The sequence below is a fragment of the Anthonomus grandis genome, chromosome 16 (genome assembly GCF_022605725.1).
Source record: "Anthonomus grandis grandis chromosome 16, icAntGran1.3, whole genome shotgun sequence".
NCBI lineage: Eukaryota > Metazoa > Arthropoda > Insecta > Coleoptera > Curculionidae > Anthonomus > Anthonomus grandis.
In genome coordinates, this window is record NC_065561.1 from 8,651,601 (window position 1) to 8,674,914 (window position 23,314).

At 35.9% G+C, this 23,314-nt stretch overlaps 2 protein-coding genes across 10 annotated transcripts in view; both read left to right on the top strand.

The window, feature by feature from the left end:
• LOC126745956 (nucleolar protein dao-5-like) overlaps nt 1-21,979 on the top strand; it is a 33,846-nt gene extending 11,867 nt beyond the window's left edge. The window contains exons 14-25 of the mRNA XM_050454016.1: nt 3,399-3,536; nt 5,667-5,804; nt 8,496-8,645; nt 8,713-8,850; nt 20,402-20,539; nt 20,614-20,754; nt 20,837-20,983; nt 21,060-21,200; nt 21,258-21,398; nt 21,474-21,626; nt 21,695-21,832; nt 21,951-21,979. Of these exons, the coding sequence (XP_050309973.1) occupies nt 3,399-3,536; nt 5,667-5,804; nt 8,496-8,645; nt 8,713-8,850; nt 20,402-20,539; nt 20,614-20,754; nt 20,837-20,983; nt 21,060-21,200; nt 21,258-21,398; nt 21,474-21,626; nt 21,695-21,832; nt 21,951-21,979 (1,592 nt within the window). The remainder of the gene's footprint in view (nt 1-3,398; nt 3,537-5,666; nt 5,805-8,495; nt 8,646-8,712; nt 8,851-20,401; nt 20,540-20,613; nt 20,755-20,836; nt 20,984-21,059; nt 21,201-21,257; nt 21,399-21,473; nt 21,627-21,694; nt 21,833-21,950) is intronic.
• LOC126745444 (golgin subfamily B member 1-like) overlaps nt 21,695-23,314 on the top strand; it is an 87,235-nt gene continuing 85,615 nt past the window's right edge. For all 9 annotated transcript variants that reach the window (XR_007663545.1, XR_007663546.1, XM_050453284.1 and 6 more), the window contains exons 1-3: nt 21,695-21,832; nt 22,793-22,933; nt 23,009-23,149. The gene's annotated coding sequence lies outside the window, so the exon portion shown is untranslated. The remainder of the gene's footprint in view (nt 21,833-22,792; nt 22,934-23,008; nt 23,150-23,314) is intronic.

The following is a 23,314-nucleotide window of genomic DNA, read 5'->3' on the forward strand; positions in this document are numbered from 1 at the left end:
ATGTATCTATATTCCAAGGGGACAGCTAAAAAGCGTGCAAATTAGGTATGCAGCTTTCTCTTGGACTTCGTTAAAGAGTGTGTATCATGCTTAAAACATGCTTCTGTTTTCTGACGCCTGCCCGGGTCAGAATAAAAATCACACCTTTATTCGTTTTTGCTTGGGTTTGATTGAGTCAGGAAGGTTTGAAAACATTATCGAAAGATTTCCCATAAGATCTCCGAGGTGGTCATTCTAGACTGCGATAGGACATTCGGCCTGTTTAAACGAAATATAAGTAAAGTGGATTGCATTTATCATCCTGTGGAGTCTGTTGAGTTAATTGCAAACGCAAAATCAAACTAATAGTAAAAGTAATTCATACGAAAGATACCAAGGACTTGATGGCCAATGTTATATAAAAAGTCGATGCTATCAATGGAATCGTACGGCAGAAACGTTCGTCGTTAACATAAGCAAACTTTTACGCCAGACTCATTCATGAAGTTCAAATATTTCCAAAAGGGTCACCTGCAGACATCGGATTTTATAGTGAGATTAAAAAGGCACTCATTTCAGTTAAAATAACCAGGCATTAGACCAAGGCCATTAGATGTATTAATTTGATGCTTTGCTCATTGCTCACTCTAAGGAAAAAGTGCAAATTAATAAACATACAGTTGACTCTGTCAGCAATTTGTTAAAATATATTGCTGAAGAAAATGAAGAACTTTTATGAATAGTTTAATAATATTAATGTAATGTAGTATTAATAAAACTTGGTTAAAACTAATAATTTCTTCAGTTCATTTTTAAATAAAAACTTTTGGTTTTAAAAGAAACTAATTCCAAGGTCGTTTTTAAAAAGTATGTCTAGTAATAGAAATTTCACTGATTTTATTGCTAAAAGTCCTGCGATATAAGATGCCCTATGTCTACCTGAACGTTTTTTGGTAAACTTACGAATATAGTTTATATTCGGTTTTTTTTCTCAAAATTCTAGTTTTTTGGAGTTTTTTTTGGGGTCGGTGGAGAAATTCTTTATGAACCCTGGTTACGTGGCGCCGCCCTCAGTAGTGTGGGACCTTATACTAGATTTAGATTTCTTATACCCTCTGGTGAGGGTTTCTCTTCCTCCAGGAATGTTGCCCTGGTTTGATTAAATGCTTCACAGAAGCACAGTATGTGAAGAGTTGTTTCGTCCTCCTCATTGCATCCCCTACATAGCGAGGTAACTGATTTCCCTAGCGTATGCAGGTGTTTCCTGCTGGGCGCACGGCCTGTAAATAGCCCCGAGACCTTTCGCAGTTGTTGTCTGGAGAGGCCCAGTATGTTCTCACCCTTCTTGAAGGGTGGGCTGCCTATAAGTTATTTGAATTGTTCCATCTTTGGCAGCTGTTCCCAGTAGGATTTGTTCTGGTTTGTTAGCCAGTTGCCGATTTCCCTCTTCCAGGTCTTATCGTTGACACAACATGTTGGTTCAGGGCCTACCAGGCCGTTGCTGGCTCCCTGAGTTGCAAGTTGGATAGCCCTTCTTGCAGCCTTATTGTTGCCCATATTCTCTGCTAGGATTATCTCTGGCCTATTTTGCGCTTCGGCGAGGTTCCTGAGATCCTCCCAGCAGCTTTGCACAGTCCTTGCAAGTGTTGCAGCCTGGTCTCCTGTGAAAATTGCGAAGGTTTTGCGTCTTGGCAGCCCTTCTCTCATCAGTTGGACACAGGTTTGTATTCCTATTATGCTTGCCTGTAAATTTGTTGTTTCCAGGCCCAGGTTTAGCATGAGTTGTCTGCCCTGTTGTTCGTCCTCCACCATGCCCACAGCTACCCCGATCTTGGATCGTTTGGTTGCCGTGTGCCATACTGAGTAACCTCTTTGCCTGAGCCTGTCCGCTTCTGCGTCCAGTGGTCCTCTTTTCTCTTTGATGACAAAAGGTTTGTCTAGGTATGTGACCTTGGTTCTGTCTGTTCTTAGGGCCAGGCGCCCAAGGTCCTATATCTTGTCAAATAAGGCATTGTGCCCATCTTTCGATAGGATTGTTGCGCCATTTGACAGCAGTCTTTTTTCGCCCCCGATATAGCTTCAGCCCGTACCACTAAGTGTAGCGGGCTTAGTCCTATCAGGTTTTCTAGGGCAGCAGTCGGCGTTGTTGACATCGCTCCTGTTATGCCCAGACATGCTATTCGTTGTGTTTTGTTGAGTATCTGTATTACAGTCCTCTTTTCTGCCGCATGCCACCATATAGGTGCTGCGTATGTAATGATGGGTCTAACTATTGTCGTGTACATCCAATGTACCATTTTTGGTGACAGTCCCCATGATCTACCGAACATTCTCTTACAGTACATAAGAGTTTTCGTGGCTTTATTTGTAGCCTGGATTACATGCTTCTTGAAGCTGAGTTTTTTATCCAGGGTTATACCTAGATATTTGACCTCGTCTTCAAGTCGCAGATTTTCTCCATAAAATTTTATGTTTCTAATGGGCTCTAGTTTCCTTCTTTTGGTAAAGGAAACCAGAGTAGTTTTTGTGGGATTTACCCTTAGTTGTTCTTCCTCACACCAGTGCTCGACAGTAGTCAGGGCTCTTTGCATTTTTTTGAATACATGAGCCTGACTACCCCCTCGTGTAAGGATGACTATATCGTCAGCATATCCTATAGCGAGGATAAGCTGCCTCTCCAGTCGTGTCAGCAAGCTTTCCGATACAAGTCCGATACAAGGTTCCACAGCAGCGGTGACAGTACGCCCCCTTGCGGTGTTCCCCTGCACACTTTGGCCTTAACCGTTGTGCTGTTGAGATTTGCTGCTACTTCTACTCCTATGATTTAGCATTTGGGTTATCCAGCCGCCAATCATGGGAAGAAAGCTCCTAGGGCGATCTCTTTGTTGTTCAGAGATTGTTCGACCCTCTGGGTTATCTCGTGAATCGCTGATTCGCAAGATTTACCTGTTTGGTAGGCATACTGGTGTCGATGTAGAGGGTTGGCCCGTAATACATTGTCCCTGATATGCCTTTCTATGAGCTTTTCCTCTGTTTTTAGGAGAAATGATGTAAGGCAGATTGGTCGGAAGGATTTAGGTTTCGCATAGGAGTCGCGTCCCGTCTTTGGTAGAAATACTACCTTTGCTTCCCTCCAACTCTCTGGTATATACGCCGTGGCTAGACTTGCCCGCATTTTATTTTACATAGTGCAGGCAGCAGCAGTTCGCTACCCCACTGTAACATGACTGGCATTATGCCATCCATTCCGGGAGATTTAAATGGTTTGAAGGAATTTATCGCCCATTTAACCTTCTCGTAGGTTACTACCTTTTTTTGGAGTTAGGTCCTTCTAATAATCAGCGATTCAATCATAATAAGCCTACAGATACTTACTGTTACCCATTTAATTTATCAAAAACAAAAATGATACTTTTTAGATACCAGTGGCAGGCCACCCTCTCAAGAAGGTGCAGGTAAAACTGATAAGTCGGGGTTACCTAGTGACAGTGAAAGAGCCAAATCCCCAAAATCAGGTGATGCAGGCAAACGTAGTGGAGAAAGAGGAAAGGCCTCGGGTAATTTTTATAGTTTAGTCACTATAAAGGGTGTGTACGATAGTTATTACTTTTTTAGAACCCGTAACTTTTTTCAGCCCCGTATATAGGTTTAAAAAGTATCAAAATAAATTCCTTTTTTAATTTTACATAAAAAATATATAAGTACCTTATTAAAGTCGCTAGGAGCAACCATTTTCTACATAATCACCATTTAAAAAAAAAATAATAATAATATTTATTTACTACTTTATATCGCATCTTTGGCAGTTGGCGTTGGAGACAAGTGTTTGTATTATTTATGTCAAACTTTTTGAATGTCATATAAAACTTTTAAAAACGAGTAAAAAAGTTTTTCTCTTAAGTTTAATCATTTCAAGTAATGCCTAGGCCTAATCATTTCAAGTAATGCCTTGCCAATTTGGAGATGGAAATATTTTCAGATAGAAAACAACCAAACCATAAATTATTTCAAAGAATTTATAGCTGACTAGGAAAATGGATCATTTTGGCCAAAAATGCCTGTTTTGGGCCGGCCAAAAAATATTTCCCAAGAACAGGAAGAAGAAAATTTAGTCAGCGTAGCAGAAAATCCCGGGTTAAGTACTAGGCGAATAGCGGCAGCTACGGGTGTAAGCAAATCATGTGTTGGTAAAATACTTCAGAAAAAAGGCTTCTATCCGTACCACTTTACACCAATCAGTGTTTGATCCCACCAGATTTGCCAGTCAGAATGCAATTTTGTCGTCAGTTTAAAAATATGCAAAACACAGATCCAATGCTTATTAGCAGAGTATGTTATTCACAGACGAGGCTACATTTACTAGACGCGTATTTCACTTTAGAAATGCTTATATGTGGAATACTGAAAACCCCTACTCAGTTGTCAGTCATTATTTCCAGCATGAATTTGAAGTTAACATTTGGTATGGTATTATTGGAAAGCATATAATAGGTCCTCATGAACTACCACCTAATTTGAACGGAGACTCGTACTTAAATTTCTTACGAAATGAACTTGGAGGTCTTTTAGAAGATATACAATTAAATGTTAGGCAGAACATGGATTTTATGTAAGATTGGGCACCAGCGCATTTTTCTCGACAGGTACGCAATTACCTTGACGAACAATATCCCGAACGTTGGATTGGCCGTGGAGGACTTTTGCTTGGGCCTGCGCGTAGTCCAGACTTAAACTCCATGGACTTTCTGTATTTGGAGATATTTGAAATTAATTGCTTATGATAGTCCTATAAATAATCGAAATGAACTAAATGTAAACATGGTAAATATGTTAAAAAATAATGATGATCTTCTTTTTAAAATACGGCAGTCATTTGTTAAACGTATATCAAAACGCATTGAAGTTAATGGAGGGCATTTTGAACAGTTGTTATAGTACCGTTATATGTATGGTTTTTTTATTTAGTATTGTTTTTGATGTATTTGTTTGATCATAAAATATAAAAAAATAAATAAATATCATTTACTTTGATTGTGATACAAGAATTAACAAAAAAGTTATATATTTTTTTATTTAGTAACTATTCTAATTTTACATAAATATCAATATTCTTAGGTATTAATTTTATTTTATCTAGGATTGCATTGCTAAAAATCTAGTAAATTTAAGTCATTCACATATTAGGAAAACCTAAAAGTGCGATTATTTCGAAAATGGTTGCTGCTAGCGACTTTATTAAGGTATACATTTTTATGTAATATTAAAAAAATAATTATTTTGTTATTTTTCAAGCCAATATGCGGAGCTGCTAAAAACTTTAATAAGGAGATTTAAAAAAGTAAAAACTAACGCAACAAGTGCCCGAAAACACGACGAAACCAAAAAGACAAAAACTATATACGAAATTTTATTTTTCTTTTTAAAAAACTCGTATGTCTAAATTTCATGTCAGTATGAGTATGTCATTTGGTTCAGGACCTATGAGAAGAAAACGATATATCAAATAATACTTTGACACCCTGTATACTATTACTCTTAAAGTTAGGATAAGGCAAGTTGACCTCAATCACATTATTTTGAAGTAAGGAATCTACTGTTGTTCTATGTCCCATTACTTTCGGGACACCCTGTATATTTATTATTGATTATTTGTTTAATTTTACAAAAATCAAAATTGTACTTTTTAGATACCAGTGGCAGGCCAACTTCTCGAGAAGGTACAGGTAAAGCTGTTAAATTGGGGTTACCTAGTGACTCTGAAAGAGACAAATCCCCAATATCGGGTGATGCAGGCAAACCTCGTGGAGAAAGGGGGAAGGCCTCTGGTAATATTTATAACAAGTCAATATATATTTAATATAAAAAATAGCAATAAAATTTAGGGACGTATTCCTTGAATGACATTAAATAAAAAAGATTATATGAATATAGAAAGAAAGAAAGAAAATGTGCTATATTACGTAAGACAACAAAATCTTGTGTACAAGGATCCTAAAAATTAAAAAATTCTAAATTCACTTTAAATTTCAAATTTCAAACAAACATAACATCTAAAACACTTTACCATAAAATTTACACACATTACCAAAATTAATCATAATAAAACAGATTGAGAAAAAAAAGCATCTTTTTGATAAATTTGATTAAAAAATAAGTAAAGCTGTCAATAAAACAGAATTTAGAGGAAGTAAATTAAATTATTTAATAGGAAACAAAACTAAAATGATGTCAGAGCACAGGTTAAAAGGTATCATTAAAAAAATCGTCAAGGCTATAATATGCCCTGGATAATAAAAGTGATTTTAATTCCTTTTTGAATTTCTTAACTTCTAAAATTTGTCTGATACATAGAGGAACATGGTTGTAAATTTTTTTGCTAAGGTATATAAGTGAGTTCTTGGTGAGGGAGGATGTAGGGATTGGTAAGGAAAAATCGTTAACCTGGCGAGTCATATGACCAGTGTTAGAGGGAGGTTTAGGATATTTATGAATAAGAGTAGCTGTTTCTAAGATAAAAAGAGAAAAAAGAGTTAGGATTTTTTGAGATATAAAGAGAGGTTTACAAAAATCTCTTAACCCAGCGGAACATAGGTATCTAACTGCCTTTTTTTGAATCACAAAAATTATGTTTAATAATCCCTTGTTGCTTAAACCCCAAAAAGGCAAGCCATAACGAAGATGGGACTCAATAAGAGAAAAGTACACTGAACGTGCAACTACCCCTCCCAGCTACTGCCCCGCCATTCTTACTGCAAAGCATCCAGAGGATAATTTTGATGCAAGATTTAGGATATGATCTTCGAAGTGAAGGCGACCATCAATGGTAATACCAAGGAACTTACAGCTTTCTTTGTTTTGCAAGGGGGAGTTTTCACTAAACATAAGGCTCTGAACGTCACACTTAAATCCCATAATAAAGGTTTTGCCCACATTAAATACAAGCCTGTTTGCAGTACACCACTCCGATAAAATCTTAAGATCCTTAAAAACCTGGGCTCTAACATTATCAGAATCTCTATGATTCCATAAAATGGTGGTATCATCAGCAAACTGAACCACTTTACCCTGCAGTTTTAATGAACCCAAATCATTTACATAGAGCAAAAATAATAGTGGTCTTAACACTGAACCCTGACATAAGCCCTGACAACAGCATCATGAGTCCCTTTTCTCGTTTGAAATCCAAACTGATTTGCAGATAAAATGCAATTATGTTGCAAAAAAGATAAAATTCTGATTCTTTCTGAAGCCTTTCAACTATCTTGGAGAGGGTAGATAATATAGAAATTGGACGGAAATTACAAGGCTCACTTAAATCTCCATCCTTATAAAGAGGGATAACCACTGCCTCCTTCAAACATGCTGGAAAGATGTCATTATGAAAGGAATTGTTTATGGCAGAAGCTAAGGCATTCAATGCTGAGTCAGGCAAAAGGAGTAGTAATTTTGATGATATTCCATCAGCTCCAGCTGATTTATGGTTTTTTTAGCTTTTAATTGCATCTTTAACGTCAGTAAGGCTAACAGGATAAAAGAAAAAAGAATTTTGAACTGACACTTGTTGAATATAATGCAAAGGATCAATATTAGTATTCACATCCTTGAGCAATAAATGAGGAATATTACAGTAATAATCATTTAAACTATTTGGTCTTACTTCTGGTTATGAAACTTTCTTGTGAGAATGCCTGAAGTCATTTATATTTCACCAACATTCTCTCTGCCTATTTGAGCACATATTCAAGCGGTCACTATAATATTTAACCTTTGCTGCTTTTATCGTCTTTCTGTATAGACTACGATATTTCTGATGATAAAGAATAATGTTTGCATTAGTTGTAAACTTGCACAACTTAGCCAAAAAACGGAGGTTTTTAGCTGAAGTTCTGAGGCCTGCTGTGACCCATGGTTTTCTATTTTTCATTTTAAGCCTCTTTTTAGGAAAACACTGATTGATCTTGTCACATAGCACATGAAATAACAAAGTAAACGGGTCAGGAGCCATTTCAACTGCATTCCAATTAACCAAAGCTGTAGTAGAAGAAAAAGCATTAAAATTTGCTCTGCTGAAAATTCTTCCTATATAATGAGATGAAGGAAATACAGTGTTGCATGGAATCCTAGCGAGAATGGCTTCATGGTCAGAATATATATCCGTCTGCTTAGATTTTGAACTACTGGGTGGTAAAGAAAAAGACTTAAAAACTAGGTTTTATTTGTTTATGCATAAACGGTGCTAAAAAAGCTAAGAAACCAGATATGATATAAAAATAATAAAGAAAAACATTCCATTTAAATCCCATATGACTCTGGATGTATGGAAACTGTATACCAATTAATAGAAAAATAGGTAGAAGGTATCAAATTTATCGAAAAAAATAAAGACGTTTAGGACAGGCATATTTTTGAGTGATTTCATTTAAGGAACACGTTCCTGAACTTGTTCGCAGTTAAGTAATTAAACCCTGTAACTTCTCGCTACATAATTTAGCAAAATGAAAAATTATATTTTTTAGTAAGCAGTGGCACGCCAACTTCTGGAGCAGGTACCGGAAAAGCAGAGGACTCCAAGACTCCAAGATTAACTCCTAGTGGCGCTGAAAAAGCCAGAGGAGCAAAATCGGGTGATGCAGATAAACCTAGCGAAGGAAAAGGAAAGGCAGCGGGTAATAATTATAACAAGTTATACATGTATTAATAATTTATTTAATTTATCAAAATTATATCTTTTAGATAGCAGTGGCAGGCCAGCTTCTGGAGCAGGTGCAGGTAGACCAGATAGTTCTGGATTGACAAGTGAAGGTGACAGAGCTAAAGGACCAAAATCGGGTGATGCAGGTAAACCCAGTGAAAGCAGAGGAAAGGCAATAGGTAATAATTATAAATAGTCCATATATATTTACTCTTCACCACTTTATCTCAAAATCGGATAAGAAGGACTACCGCCAACCTAAAGGCAGTCCTCTAGGGCAATAAGTCTGACTTCCTTTATAATAAAGACATATATGAGTTGATTTTAACAGAATCGCCACTACATAGAACATCAGTCGACGGAAACGACACTGCACTTTGTAGTAAGCAAGACTGAAAAAGCTTAAGAGAGCAAAGAAATGGCACTTGCTCTTTTCTTTGACTTGAAAGTGCATTTGATGCCCTTCTGACCAAAGGATCGCTACTGAATAAAACATCGCTACTGACAAGGCAGTTGCATTTCTCTACAACTCTGGTGTCTGATGTAGCCTCCTCAGGAAGCTAGAAGTTGAAGTATTCTATCCACAAATATCTGCGGACCATGGATTAGTGATATTCATGGATAAATTCGTGAACACAGTCTGTGAGCACATGCTAGTCGCGTGCAGGATGGTGGAACAGTGGTGTCAGGAGACAGGGCGGTCGGCCCAGAAAAGACCGAGCTCATTTTCTTTACTAACAGGGGGAATTTGAGAGGCTTTAAATCTCCCATTTTGTATCAGACTTGCCTAATATTGGGATAGCAGGTTAAATACTTGGGAGTTACTTTAGACAGCAAAGGTACAAGATGGGGTCTAAAACCCCAAATTCTCCGGTGGCTTTATACTGCTGTCATACGACTGAGGCTCCCTTATGCCCGGATTACACGAGGCTAGTTTTTCAAGCTAGGATAGCAAGCTAGCGCTTTTAAATTAGCAAGCTAGTATTACTAGCTTCATGTATACAGAACTAGTTTCGCGTGTAAGCTAGTAAGTTAGTGAGAAAGACAGTAAGCCAGTGTCTTAAGCTAGGATAGTTTAATAGCATGGAGTTCTATTTTGTTAAGCTACTAGCGTCTTCCCCTACTGGTTTTACATCCTGGCTTCTCTACCACCCTCGTCTGGCCGGCAAAGCTAGTGTTTTCGAACGACAAGTGCGTAGTGCCGACCTGCTTTATTTTTTTAAATAAAGCAGGTCGCGTGCTTCTAAAACTAACATGCCAAAATTAAATGCCGAGATTAAGATTGTACAAATGTATCGTGAGGAAGAATGTCTGTGGAACGCCACTATTCCATCATATAAAGATAAGTCGTGATTCAGCACTACAAAAAATAAGTGGTAAATTATTAAAACTCGGCATAGAAATGTCTATCAAAGACATAAAAATGAAGATAAGAAATTTACGAGCCTCTTACTGTCAGGAATTGTCAAAAATTGAAAAATCAACTAGGTCTGGAGCAGGTTCTAAGGACGAGTATAAGTCAAAATTAAACTGGTTCGATGAATGCACAGTTTTATTAAATGTGTACTAATGAAAAGGAAAATAATAGCAAGTAAGATTGCAATATTTATTTATTTATAATAAAGATAATGGGTGTCAACACACAGGGAAATTTTGAAAAGTAGCGCGTTTTCTATGTGGCGCGCACATGAATAAACAGTCAAAAAATCATTTTTAATTGTCAAGGCACCGCACCATCATTTTTAAAGTAGGTTTTAAAAGTCTCTCTTCTCGCCATTGCTGACATCGAAGAATGATTACTCCATTGTTGACATAAGCCTTTAAGTCAGCAAGAAAGAAAATAATATTAATAATTAATATAACAGCTGCAATGACAATAGTGATCACAATGAAGACGTTTCAAATTCTGAAAATTGTTCATCACGGCCATCTACATCTGCCACAGGTAATAAACTACAACGCAATGAGTCTGCGATGCCAACTGCGAAAACTACTAGTAAATCAAATTATAAAATGTCAGCTCCAACTCCGAAAAAGAGAAAAATTGCAGAAGTGGCATCTTTGGTTAAGGAAAAATATATAGAATATATAGAAAAATGTATAGAATAGTACATACGTACTCACTACCTAATAGTACTCCATTGTTGACATAAGCCTTCAAGTCCTGCAGTTTCTGTTCTCCAAGAGCTACATTGGTTGCAATTGGTTTCTGGAACACACGAAAACCGTGTATATTTATATATTAAATGCAATTTTTTTTCTTTTGATTTCAAAAATATATATATGTTAATATTTGCTTTACCTTTTTTGAAATATTTAAATTTTTTTGAAAAAAAAAATCTTAATTGCTGTGAAATGTTTTTTTTTTCTTCAAAAATTCACAAATTTTGTATGTGGCCGCCATTATTTTCAATATAGTTTCTACAATCTTTATCTTATTTCAACAGAGCATTGGAAATAAACTCAGGATGTTCTTCATTTAACCCTTTCGCTCATGAATTTTCATTTTTTAAAAGAAAAATTTGATTTTTTGTAACTCAACTCTTTAATTTTTTTTAAAATCCTTGACGTAAACAGTTTTTTTTATTTTTTTGTTTGTTTTTAGTTTTTTTTATTTACACATTTGTGTACATTGGTATAAAAGATAAACTAAAACAAAAAAATACTTGTATGATATATTGCAAAACAGTTGCTTTTTTTTGTAAGGCACAGGTGAACGTTTTTAGCATAAAATTTTTGACCGTCCTTTACAGCCTGGTACTTTACACCTAGATACAAAGTCTTTTTCATCAATGGATGGCAAATGGTCTAGTCTGTCCAAACGAACTTCGGCCACTGGTCTAATATCTGGTCTTACTTTTAACGGTTTGGGCGTTGAAGGACCCGGACTATCAGCTGCTGATCGCCCCCTCTTCCTAGTAGATGTTTTTCCTGCCAAGATTAAAACCTCAGCAACATAGGCTCTAAAGTGAAGCAAATCTAGGACATCATTCTTAGCCACACCCAAGTTAGCAGCTTTTCCTTTATATTCCAACCAGCCGTTTACGCATGCCATATTTATGGCATGAGCAAACATTCTCAGAGTCCACTTTTTAGACCTAATAAATGTCCGATACAAGGTAATAAGGAAATCAATCTTGTCAACACCCCCCATGTTAGAGTTGTAGTTATTTATTACTTGTGGTCTTGAAGCGTATATATAGTCCTTCCCTTTTTAATCCCATCGCCGGCACTGGTCTTTATCACCAACTCCCATATAATTTGATGCCATAACAACTGGCCGGTTGTCGTACCATTTTGTCATTATGACTTCCCCATCCCCGCTAATAATTTCTTCGGAACAACCTCGACCTTTTATTTTCATATCCTTATCGGACGAAAATGGCGGATTTTTAAATCTTTCAGCTCTTGCTGTGCACGTTGTATATATTTGCCTATTTCTAAGGTACTGAAGTAAGTTATAATTTGAAAAATAGTTGTCAAAATATAACTGTACTCTAGGGTATGAGATTCGTTCAGATAATTTTAGTACCACTGCAGCACCCGAACCAAATACATCAAGTTGCTGTGGGTCAAGTTCAGTAGTAGATTCTTGATATATTATAAAATCATACAAGATGCCACTGCTGCCACATAGCGCAAAAATCTGAATTCCCCATGGTTTAGGTTTGTTTTTGACGATTATTTGACTTTCAAACTGCCTTTGAACGGCACCATTTGCTCGTCCATAGACAATTTTGATTCCAATGGAAGGGAAAGGCATCTTCTCCTAATTGCATCATATAATGGACGCACCTTCCAAAATCATTCGCTGTTGTCTGGTTTTTCGTGAATATTCACGAAGTGAATATGTTGTCGCAATTTATAATAGTTAACAACGCCTGTTAACAGTCATATTATTGGAAATCTGTGGAATTTGTAATTTATGGTCCCAGTATAACTTAATTCTTGGGTAATGTAGATTACCCATGATGATATGTATTCCTATAAACGTTTTTAGTTCTTCAACCGTCGTAGGAACAAAGCGGGTTTGTTGCTGAACAGCGTAAAGATTTGTATATTCCATCATGGGTTGGAAAATATCTGCAAAATAATTACAGAAAAAAACCGCTGGGCTTTCTAGCTGAACTACTGGTTCTTTTTCTCTAACGTGCCACTCTATCGGTGGAGTGATATACTGCACATTTTTTTGCCAGAATATATCCTTTTTCTTTGAAAGACCATTGTTTTCCAAATAGTCTTCGATATTGGATTTCTTCGACTTTTGTGGAGTTTTTGCCATTATGTTGGGAACAGGTTTAGGTTCTGCTTGTTCTAGCTGCTCAGTCTCTTCACCTTGTTGAGTTACAAGTGTGCTGGAAACAGGTTCAGCCTCTTCCTCCTCATCACTCATTGCTTGTAATTCTACAAGATAAGAAGTATATATGCTACGCACATTATATAATATACTAGTTCCAAGTAATATACCTTCAGAATCAAAATCAAAGCCATCATCATCTTCATTGAATTCGCCGTCACTGAGTCCTTCAGTGTCTGATAATCCGGCTTCTATTAAATCTAATAGTTCTTTATCTGTTAGCGGGCGATTTCGGCTCATTATAAACGAGGATTCTATAATATTTAACTATTTACTAATATAAAAAAAAGTACGATTAAATTTACCTTGTAATTTTACTTCTCTGATTCACAGTGTACACAAATGTGTACGTGTCTTCAAAGACAAAAAAATGTACTTCCGCAAAAAAACTGAATGGATCACTGTTAGCACTCACAATATCACCTTTTATTAATTTGTTTTTGGTTTTTTTTTTACTATTTTCACCACAAACAAAACACCACAATAATCTACCAGATAACCTTGCACGCTTTACACAAATATTGCTCGCCAGCTGTTAAATCAATCAACCAATCAATCATATGCTTTATTGTCAAAAAATTCAAAAATTTTGTAGACAAAGCTAATAAAAAAAACATATAAAAACAAAATGAAACTAAAAATAAATATACAAAGAAAATAAATACATGCAAAACTGTACAAAAACAATGTACCTGGTCAATATACATCATGATGTATAAAATGTCAATAAAAATAAACACAATAGTCAATAACAGTAAATTAATTAAATTAAATACAAAATGAAAGTGCAATTCATTTACTAAAGAAAAAAAAAACTAATATATTCTCTATTTTAAGACATAAAAAAAGCCAGTGTGTGTGTGATACCCAAAAAGTTATCCTAGAAAAAAATCCTTCACTGCGTACAAGGCTTTTTCCAGAAAGTACGCCTTCAAAGCATTATGAAATCGAGGAAAAGAAGTAATTGAATTAATTTCCAAAGGCAAATGATTATGCATCTTTTTGGCTCTGTATAGAATAGAGTTTTTAACTAACTCGGACCGAGGGGTTTGCAGATAAAGATCATGCACTGCGTTGCGAAATGAATAATTGTGAGACGGCCTACTTGGCATTTCTGACTTATGTTTGCGTACTAAGCAAATAGATTCCAATGAATAAAGAGGGAAGAGTAAGTATCTTGTATTTTTTAAAGATTTCTTGATAGTGAGCTCTGCTATTAAGTCCAAGCAGATACCGAACTGCTCTCTTTTGGAGTTTAAAGATGCGTTCAAATTGAGTCACACCGCATGTGCCCCAGAATGGAGGGGCGTAACGTAGATGTGACTCAAAAAAAACCGCTGGGCTTTCTAGCTGAACTACTGGTTCTTCTTCTCTAACATGCCACTCTATCGGTGGAGTGATATACTGCACATTTTTTCGCCAGAATATATCCTTTTTCTTTGAAAGACAATTGTTTTCCAAATAGTCTTCTATATTGAATTTCTTCGACTTTTGTGGAGTTTTTGCCATTATGTTGGGAACAAGTTTAGGTTCTGCTTGTTCTAGCTGCTCAACAGGTTCAGCTTCTTCCTCCTCATCACTCATTGCTTGTAATTCTACAAGATAAAAAGTATATATGCTACGCACATTATATAATATACTAGTTCCAAGTAATATACCTTCAGGATCAAAATCAAAGTCATCATCTTCATTGAATTCGCCGTCACTGAGTCCTTCAATGTCTGATAATCTGGCTTCTATTAAATCTAATAGTTCTTTATCTGTTAGCAGGCGATTTCGGCTCATTATAAACGAGGATTCTATAATATTTAGCTATTTACTAATATAAAAAAGAAAAAAGTACGATTAAATTTACCTTGTAATTTTACTTCTCTGATTCACAGTGTACACAAATATGTACGTGTCTTCAAAGACAAAAAAATGTACTTCCGCGAAAAAAACTGAATGGATCACTGTTAGCACTCACAATATCACCTTTTATTAATTTGTTTTTGTTTTTTTTTTACTATTTTCACCACAAACAAAACAGAAAATAGAAATAGATTCCAATAAATAAAGAGGGAAGAGTAAGTATCTTGTATTTTTTAAAGATTTCTTGACAGTCAGCTCTGCTATTAAGTCCAAGCAGATACCGAACTGCTCTCTTTTGGAGTTTAAAGATGCGCTCAAATTGAGTCACACCGCATGTGCCCCAGAATGGAGGGGCGTAACGTAGATGTGACTCAAAAAGGGCATAATAAACTGTTCTTGATGTTTGAAAACTTAATTCCCTGGAAACTGATCTTAAGGCAAAATATGCTGAACTTAATTTTTTATATAAGGCATCAATATGCAAGTTCCATTTTAGGGAGTAGTCAACATTAAGTCCCAAGAACTTCACAGATTCTATAACGTCCAAACTAGTGTTGTTAAGTACAAAGGGTTGACTAGTAGTTTTATATGATAAGACTTTAGTTTTTGAGACATTTAGGCACAGAAGATTAGAATCGCACCACGATTTAATGGTAATTAAGTCATTAGAAATAGTAGCATGTAGTGCCCTAGCATGCGGATTGGTCCATGTAAAGCTAGTATCGTCAGCAAAAAGACAGATTTTGCCACTGATGTTAAGATTGGCAATGTCATTTATAAAAATCAGAAACAAAATAGGGCCCAGGACTGAACCTTGAGGTACCCCACATTCTATTGGTTTGCAAGAAGTCTTCGTCGTATCAACCTTTACAAGCTGATTTCTGTAACTGAGATACGATTTAAACCACTCAAGGGGCGTTCCTCTGAACCCATAGTGATTCAATTTGTCAATTAAAATGTTATGGTTTACACAATCAAAGGCCTTGGAGAAAAATAAAAAGGATTATTATTTATACTGGTGTAAACACTATTTAAGAGAGAAAACATAGCATCATTTGTGCAATTGTTACTCAAGAATCCAAATTGGTGAGGAGTAAGAATTTTATATTTAAGCAGAAACGATAAGAGCCTTTTTTTAACCAATTGTTCAATGATCTTTGATAAAGTGGGAAGGAGTGCGATTGGGCGATAGTTTGAAGCGTGTTGTTTATCTCCTCCCTTATGCAAAGGAATAATTATTGCAGTCTTAAGGCAGGTAGGAAAGACTCCATTTTGGAATGACTTGTTAATTAAGTTTGTTAGATGGATTAAGGTGCAATTTGGCAGATTGGAAAATATCTTGAAAGTGAGCCCATCTGTACCAGATGATGATTTGTTTTTTATTTCATTAATTGTAGTTTGAAGCTCTGTTGATACAATGGGGGTAAAAAAGAAGCTGTGTAAATTTTCATTTGGGAGATATGAACGAGGATCGTGAGAAGGTGTTATGGTAGCCATTGGATTTTTAGCTACATTAACAAAGTAGTGATTAAGGTCCTCAGGTGAAGTAGGGATAGTGCTAGATGAAGAAGTCTTATTTCTTAATTCATTTACAATAGACCATGTTTCTTTGGCAACATTACTTGATTCGATCATCCTTTTATTATAATAAATATCTTTTGCAGCTTTTATAGTCTTATGGTACATTTTTCTATAAAGCTTGACATAGTTATGAAAAAATACGCTGTCTGTAAATTTTTTCAGGTGTGATAATTAGCGCATGTTTTTTGCAGAAACACGTAAGCCTTTAGTGGTCCATGGCTTATGATGTTTAATTTTGATAGGTCTAAGAGGAAACGACTTACGTTTTATAAAGTCTTTATCAAGTATCTGCAATACTTGATAAAGACTTTATAAAACTAGAAAATTCACTATCTATATCGCCAGAAAGAAAATCCCAATCAGCCGTTTGGCATAAGTTCTTGAATTGTAAGAAATTATTTTTGCCAAAAACACGGCCTAATTTACGTAACGTGTTTTTGCCTTTAGAATTTATGGAAAATTTAGTTACTGCAGCTTCATGATCAGAAAATCAGGAATTAAAAACCGTACAATCTACGAGTTCAGGAGCAAAAGATGACACGACATAGTCAATGGTACTAGAACTATTTCTAGTTATTCTGGTAGGAAAGTTAATATGCATTACTATACCTATTGAGACGAAAATATTGAAGAGATTCTTGAGCAGCACACACACTGGAAAAATCAATATTAAGGTGGCCACACAAAATTAATTTACCTTTTAAGGGCAAGGATTCTAGCAAGCTTAGTTGTTTTTGAAGGAAAGTCTGTAAGTCAGCGTCAGGTGTTCTATATACACAAATAATATAGATGTATGTATTATGGTAAACTATGGAAAATTCAAATACTTTTTCTGATAAAAAGTTATCAAACTTAGGTACCGGTGAAAAATCGTTGTTTATAGACATAATCATAGTGCCCCCATGAGATAAATTAGTTCTATTAAATCTTGCTATTGTAGTGTAATTTTGAACAAAAACAGGTTCATCTATGTTTAGCCAGCGCTCGGTTATGGCAACTATTTCTGGAAAATTTAGCTCTTCTAATAAAAGAAATAATTCATTAGTTTTGTGTCTTAAGGATTTAATGTTAAGAAGAAATACGCTACGCTTGCTATCATCCGATTTATCAGAAAGTGCTTGGTCCTCTGGTCGCGTCATGTTATTTAAAAATTTTTGTTCTTAGATGAGGAACCACTGGAAAAATAATTAGATTGACTTTCTCGTATTTTTTAAAGCCTTAAAATTTTTTCTGAAGAAAAGAAGGATCTAAAAGCGGAGAGGTCTTCTTCCACTTTGGCTGCACCATTTCCATAGACGTCGTGGAAACGGATATACAAGCGTCGGAGGGAGTCTATGTTAGTAGGTAGGCCCTCTGAAGCTAGCATTAGCTTGACACTGGTCTTGGTGTGGCCTTCAAAACAGACGTTGGAAAGCTGGTCATAGAGGTATGCCAAGTAGAGCCTAAGAGTTTTTAAGATGGTGGGGTCTCTCAGTCTAGCCAACAGGTACCGTCCATTTTCCGCATCAGATTTTTGGGATAGTCGCACTACTGGAGGAGTCATCGGGTCCATATTATGCAGTCCATCATTATCGTTGGCCTTCTCCACAAGTTTGAAGCTAATATTTTCTTGCCCAAATGACTTAGATGCAGCTATCGCATCTTTATCTGAACCAATTTGAAGCATATTGAGCTGATTTGAGACTTGTTTGGGAGTTAAGGTTTTATTAGCTGTCGGTGGAGAATTTAACGGTGGTAATGGACTCATCCTTCGTCCATCCACTACAGTACCAGCCGGCCATACGTTCGTCTCTTTTAGCTGGCTAAAAAGATACTTGTTTTGGACACCTATTTTAAAGCTGGAGTTCACACTGTCTTCATTTTGCGTGAAGGGAAAACATCGAATAAAAACATTAGTCTGGAGCTTATCTTTAACGTAGTGAGCGAGCCGGTTTACTGTATAGTCAGGAGAAATATTAGAGACGATTTGGTAATGCCATTCTTCCCTAGTTATGGTTTTCTGAGGTGAAACCGTTATTCTTTTTGTAGGAGGCGAAACTTCTGGTTCCTGATCGGTCTGTATAGAAATGGAAATGGATCTTTTTGCTATTGTTGGAATGTATTTAAGGATTTCTTTTTCCTTAACTGTCAACTTTTCCATTTTAAGGGCCATTTGATTAATACTCTTCCGTAAATCTTCCATTTCCTTGGCAAGTTCTTGTTTGGGAATCATGAATCTGGATCTTGACGGATTCGTCGTGATTTCCCAAAAGAAGTGAAGACAGGTTAAAGAGCTCTTGTTTCATATCCCTAATTGAGTGAAACATTGACTCTTGACTCTTTTTAGATCTACTATTGGCAAGCAAGTTAAAGTTAAAATTACAGTAACAAACTTTTATTGAAAGCCCCTAGAGAGCGGCATCTATACTACATGTAAGATCCTAATATACACAAATGTTGACACTATGAGCAAAACAATAAATTCCTTTCTGAATTTATATAGGGATGATGATAAATTCATGTAAACAAATGTGTACACAGTGAGCGAAAAGGTTAAGTAGTTTATACTTCTCCAAAATATAACAAAAAATTAATTACTTTTTTTAAATATGGACGTAAAAAAAACTAAATCAAGTCAGATTAGGGGTATTTGAAAAAAATTATTTAAAAAAATAATTTTCTAATGTTGATATCCATATTTATGTAGCACTCTTTGAATCTTTTTTTCTAGAAGATTCAAAGTATCTTCTAGCATCTACGGTTGATAAATAGGTGTTTTCTAAAAAAATCAAAGCTAAAATTATAAATTTATTTTGATAAGAATCTTAAATATTCCTGGCGATTTAGGGTAAACTCGAGTTCTTTTCCACCCCATATAATAACCGAGCTAGTCTCTGTGAAAATATAAAGAACAACCCTGAACAGGATAGAAACCAACACAGGGGAATCTTTTCCGCTAGCGATATATACTACAGTTTTCCAAGCGAAGGTGTTTGCTATACTTGAAGTAGCAAACAAACAGGAAGCATTGGAAGCTAACGAGGGAATTTGTATCTACTCTGATAGTCAAGCCTGCCCTCAAGGCTATTCAAAAACCCAGGGCCAGCTCAGCGCTATTCCAGGAGTGCAGAGACGCATTGGTAAAAAATTAGAAGCATACAAGGAAGTGGAACTAAGGTAGATCCCAGAACACCAGAGTTTCGAGAAAGCAAGACAAGGTTTTATTAGCCTCTTTATAGACCTAGAGCTTTGTCTCGATCTCAGTAAAAAACTAAATTTTCAACTTAAATAATAACAACTCTAAATTTAGAACTTAATAATTAGGCCTGGGAAAAAACAAGGAAGACTTGGAGAAGGAGAGAAATAGATGTAGGCAGACCAAAGAGATAATACCAGATCATGACGGTTCTAAAGTAAGGTGACTGCTAACAAAGTGCCGACAGGGGATGAAAGATTTCGTGGGAATCTTTACTGGTAGAAACGTATCATCCATTTTTTCTCTAAGAGACCAAACGAAAACAAAACAAAGGTAAAAACACAAAGTCACACAAGGTGACTTTTTTACTGGCCGTGATCTTTACTGGGCCTAACTGCCTAAATAGGTATCTACAATTTCCTGGTATAAAAGAAAGTCCGCTCTCTCCGAATTGCGGTAAGGGGAAAGAAATTTCATACCACATATATTGTAATAATACATAATTTGTGATAGTTGGTGAAGCCTGAGTAGGAAAATATTTAAAGCAATGTTTAACGCAAGATCTTAAAGATCTGAACACAGACAACGTGCAAGCCTTTATGAAGACCGTGCATTGGGAGTGGTGCCTCAGGGTGGATGATTCTGGGATTTGCGCAGAGGGGCTTTTAGGTCTACTTGCAGTGTTCTAGCTCTTTACTAATACTCTTACTACTAATACTAATACCACGCCACTTAATTTATGACAAACAAAAATTGTACTTTTTAGATACCACTGGTAAACAATCTCCTCAAGGAGGTACAGATAGAGCAGATGATTCGACAGTACCTAGTGACACTAAAAGAGCAAAATCTCCAAAATCGGGTGATGCAGTCAAAGCTAGTGAAGGAAAGGGAAAAATCACGGGTAATAATTATCACAAGTCACAAATATAATAATAATTTATTTAATTTATCATAAATTAAAATTGTATATTTCAGATAGCAGTGGCAGGCCAGCTTCTGCACCAGGTACAGGTAGAGCAGATGACTCCGGATTAACAGCTAGTGAGGGTAAAAGAGCTAAAAGCCCGAAATCGGGTGACGCAGACATACCTAGTGAAGAAAGAAAAAAGGCAGCGGGTAATAAATATAACAAGTCAATATATACAGATGTTAACCCTTCGTCAAATAATTTACCAAACATTAAACCTGTATTTTTCAGATCGCAGTGCTAGCCCAACTTCTGGAAAAGGTACGAGTAAAGTAGATGATTCTGGATCTACACCTAGTGGTGCTAGGGAGTTGAGAGCCAAGGGAACAAAATCGGGTGATGCAGATAAACCAAGTCATGGAGAAAGAAAGGCAACGGGTAATACCAATAACAAGAAAAAATATATTGGCTTTTCCCTGTTTAAGTAATTAGATATCAAAATAATATTTTACAGATGGCAGTGGCAAGCCAACTTCTATAGCAGGTACAGGTAAAGCAGATGACTCTGGATTGACACCTAGTGGCACTGAAAGAGCCAAGGGAGCCAAATCCGCTGATGCAGTCAAACCTAGTGAAGGAAAAGGAAAGGCAGCGGGTAATATCTATAACAAGATAATATATATTAGGTAAATTTGAAAATGGTAATTTTCAGATGGCAGTGAAAAGCCAACTTCTCGAGGAGATAAGGCCAGAGTAGATGACGCTGGATTGGCATCTAGAGACGCTGAGAAAACTAAAGGAGCAAAAGCCGCTGATACAGTTAAATCTGGTGAAAGAATAGGAAAAGCAGAGGGTAATAACTATAACAAGACATAATATATTGGGCCTGCATATTTAATTTATTAAAAATCAAAATTGCGATTTTCAGATAGCAGTAAAAGGCCAACTTCTCGGGCAGATAAGACTAGAGGAGATGACTATGGATCTGGAGGAATACCTAAAGGTGCTGAAAATGCCAAAGGAGCAAAATTCGGTGATACAGTTAAACCTAGTGAAAGAAAAGGAAAGGCAGATGGTAATAGTTACAACAAGACAATATCTATTAGGCGCGTCTATATAATTTATCAAAAAAAAAATTGTAATTTTCAGATCGCAATGAAAGGCCTACTTCTCGAACAGATAAAACTAGAGATGACTCTGGATTGACACCTAATGATGCTGAAAAGGCCAAAGGAGCAAAATCCGGTGATACAGTTAAACCTAGTGAAGGAAAAAGAAAAGGGGATGGTAATAACTATAACAAGACAATTTACAGGGTGTTATTTAATAAGTGTTATGCTTGGTTTTCAAAATACAGGATGTCAATTTTTTTTTGCCTAATTTTCTAATTAATGCCATTTTCTAGAGGAAAATTGCTACCTGGGGATTTTTTGACACGAGAACTTTGAATTGGTCCTTGCTCTTACTTCTCTTCTAGCGAGCCCTATTTACGTGTCTTTTATGACTTCTAAAGACTCCTAACTTTTTGTACAAATAAATTCCTTAATCATTTTTATGCGAAATATATACTAGCTGTCGCTAGGAGCAACCGGTTTCGAAATATTTAAGTTTAAAATAATCGATGCATGTGTTTTGAAAAAGCTAATTAATTCTAAAAAGAAAAAAAAAGATCAAGTAGGCTAGTCAATGCGCTTTATTTGTGTCGTCAGGTAAAAATTCAAACAGAATACAATTTTGACGTTTAATTGGTAAATTTTACCAATTCTGAGTATTCTGACATTCATTTTACATACGGACTTGCTAATGGAATAGTTGCTCCTAACGACATTTAATAGAGTACCTTTTTTACGTAAAAATGACTAGGGAAATCATTTCTTTGACAAAACATATAATACAACCTTGTACAAAAAGTTATCGGCCTTTCAAAAGTCAAGACACGTGGATAGCGCCCTCTACAGGTAACAGCTAAATTAAGGACAAATTCAAGTTTTTCATGTCAAAAAACCCCCAGGTACCAATTTTCGTTCAGAAATCGGTATAATTTAGGAAATTATGCGGAAAAAACAAAAATAGAAACAAATCTTTGTCACCTTGTATCTTAAAAACGAAGCATCTTAGACCACACACTTTTTACCTTAAAAATACTTAAAAAATCACTTTATGAAATATCGGACTCTTATTAGAAAGACACCCTGTATATTAGGCTCCTCTATTTAATTTATCAAAAATCAAAATTGTAATTTTTAGATGGCAGTGAAAGACCAACTTCTCATCCAGATAAGGCTAGAGCAGATGACTCTGAATTGACACCTAGAGGCCCTGAAAAGGCCAAAGAAGCAAAAGCTGGTGATGCAGTTAAATCTAGTGAAGGGAAAAGAAAGGAGGATGGTAATAACTATAACAGGATAATATATATTCGGCCTCCCCATTTAATTTATCAAAAATGAAAATTGTAATTTTTAGATGGCAGTGCAAGACCAATTTCTCGAGCAGATAAGGCTAAAGCAGATGACTCTGGATTGACGCCTAAAGGCGCTGAAAAAACCAAAGTAGCAAAATCGGGTAAAGCAGTTAAACCTAGTGAAGGGAAAGGAAAGGCGGATGGTAATAACTATAAAAAGACACTCTGTCCCGTATCGTTATATTCAAATTTTAATACCGTAAAGCATTCTTCTTTTCAAGTTAAAACAAAAAGCAAAAATTGTGTATCCAATTTTATTTATTTCAACATTACACGCCTATGAATATTATTTGAAGATGATACTAAAA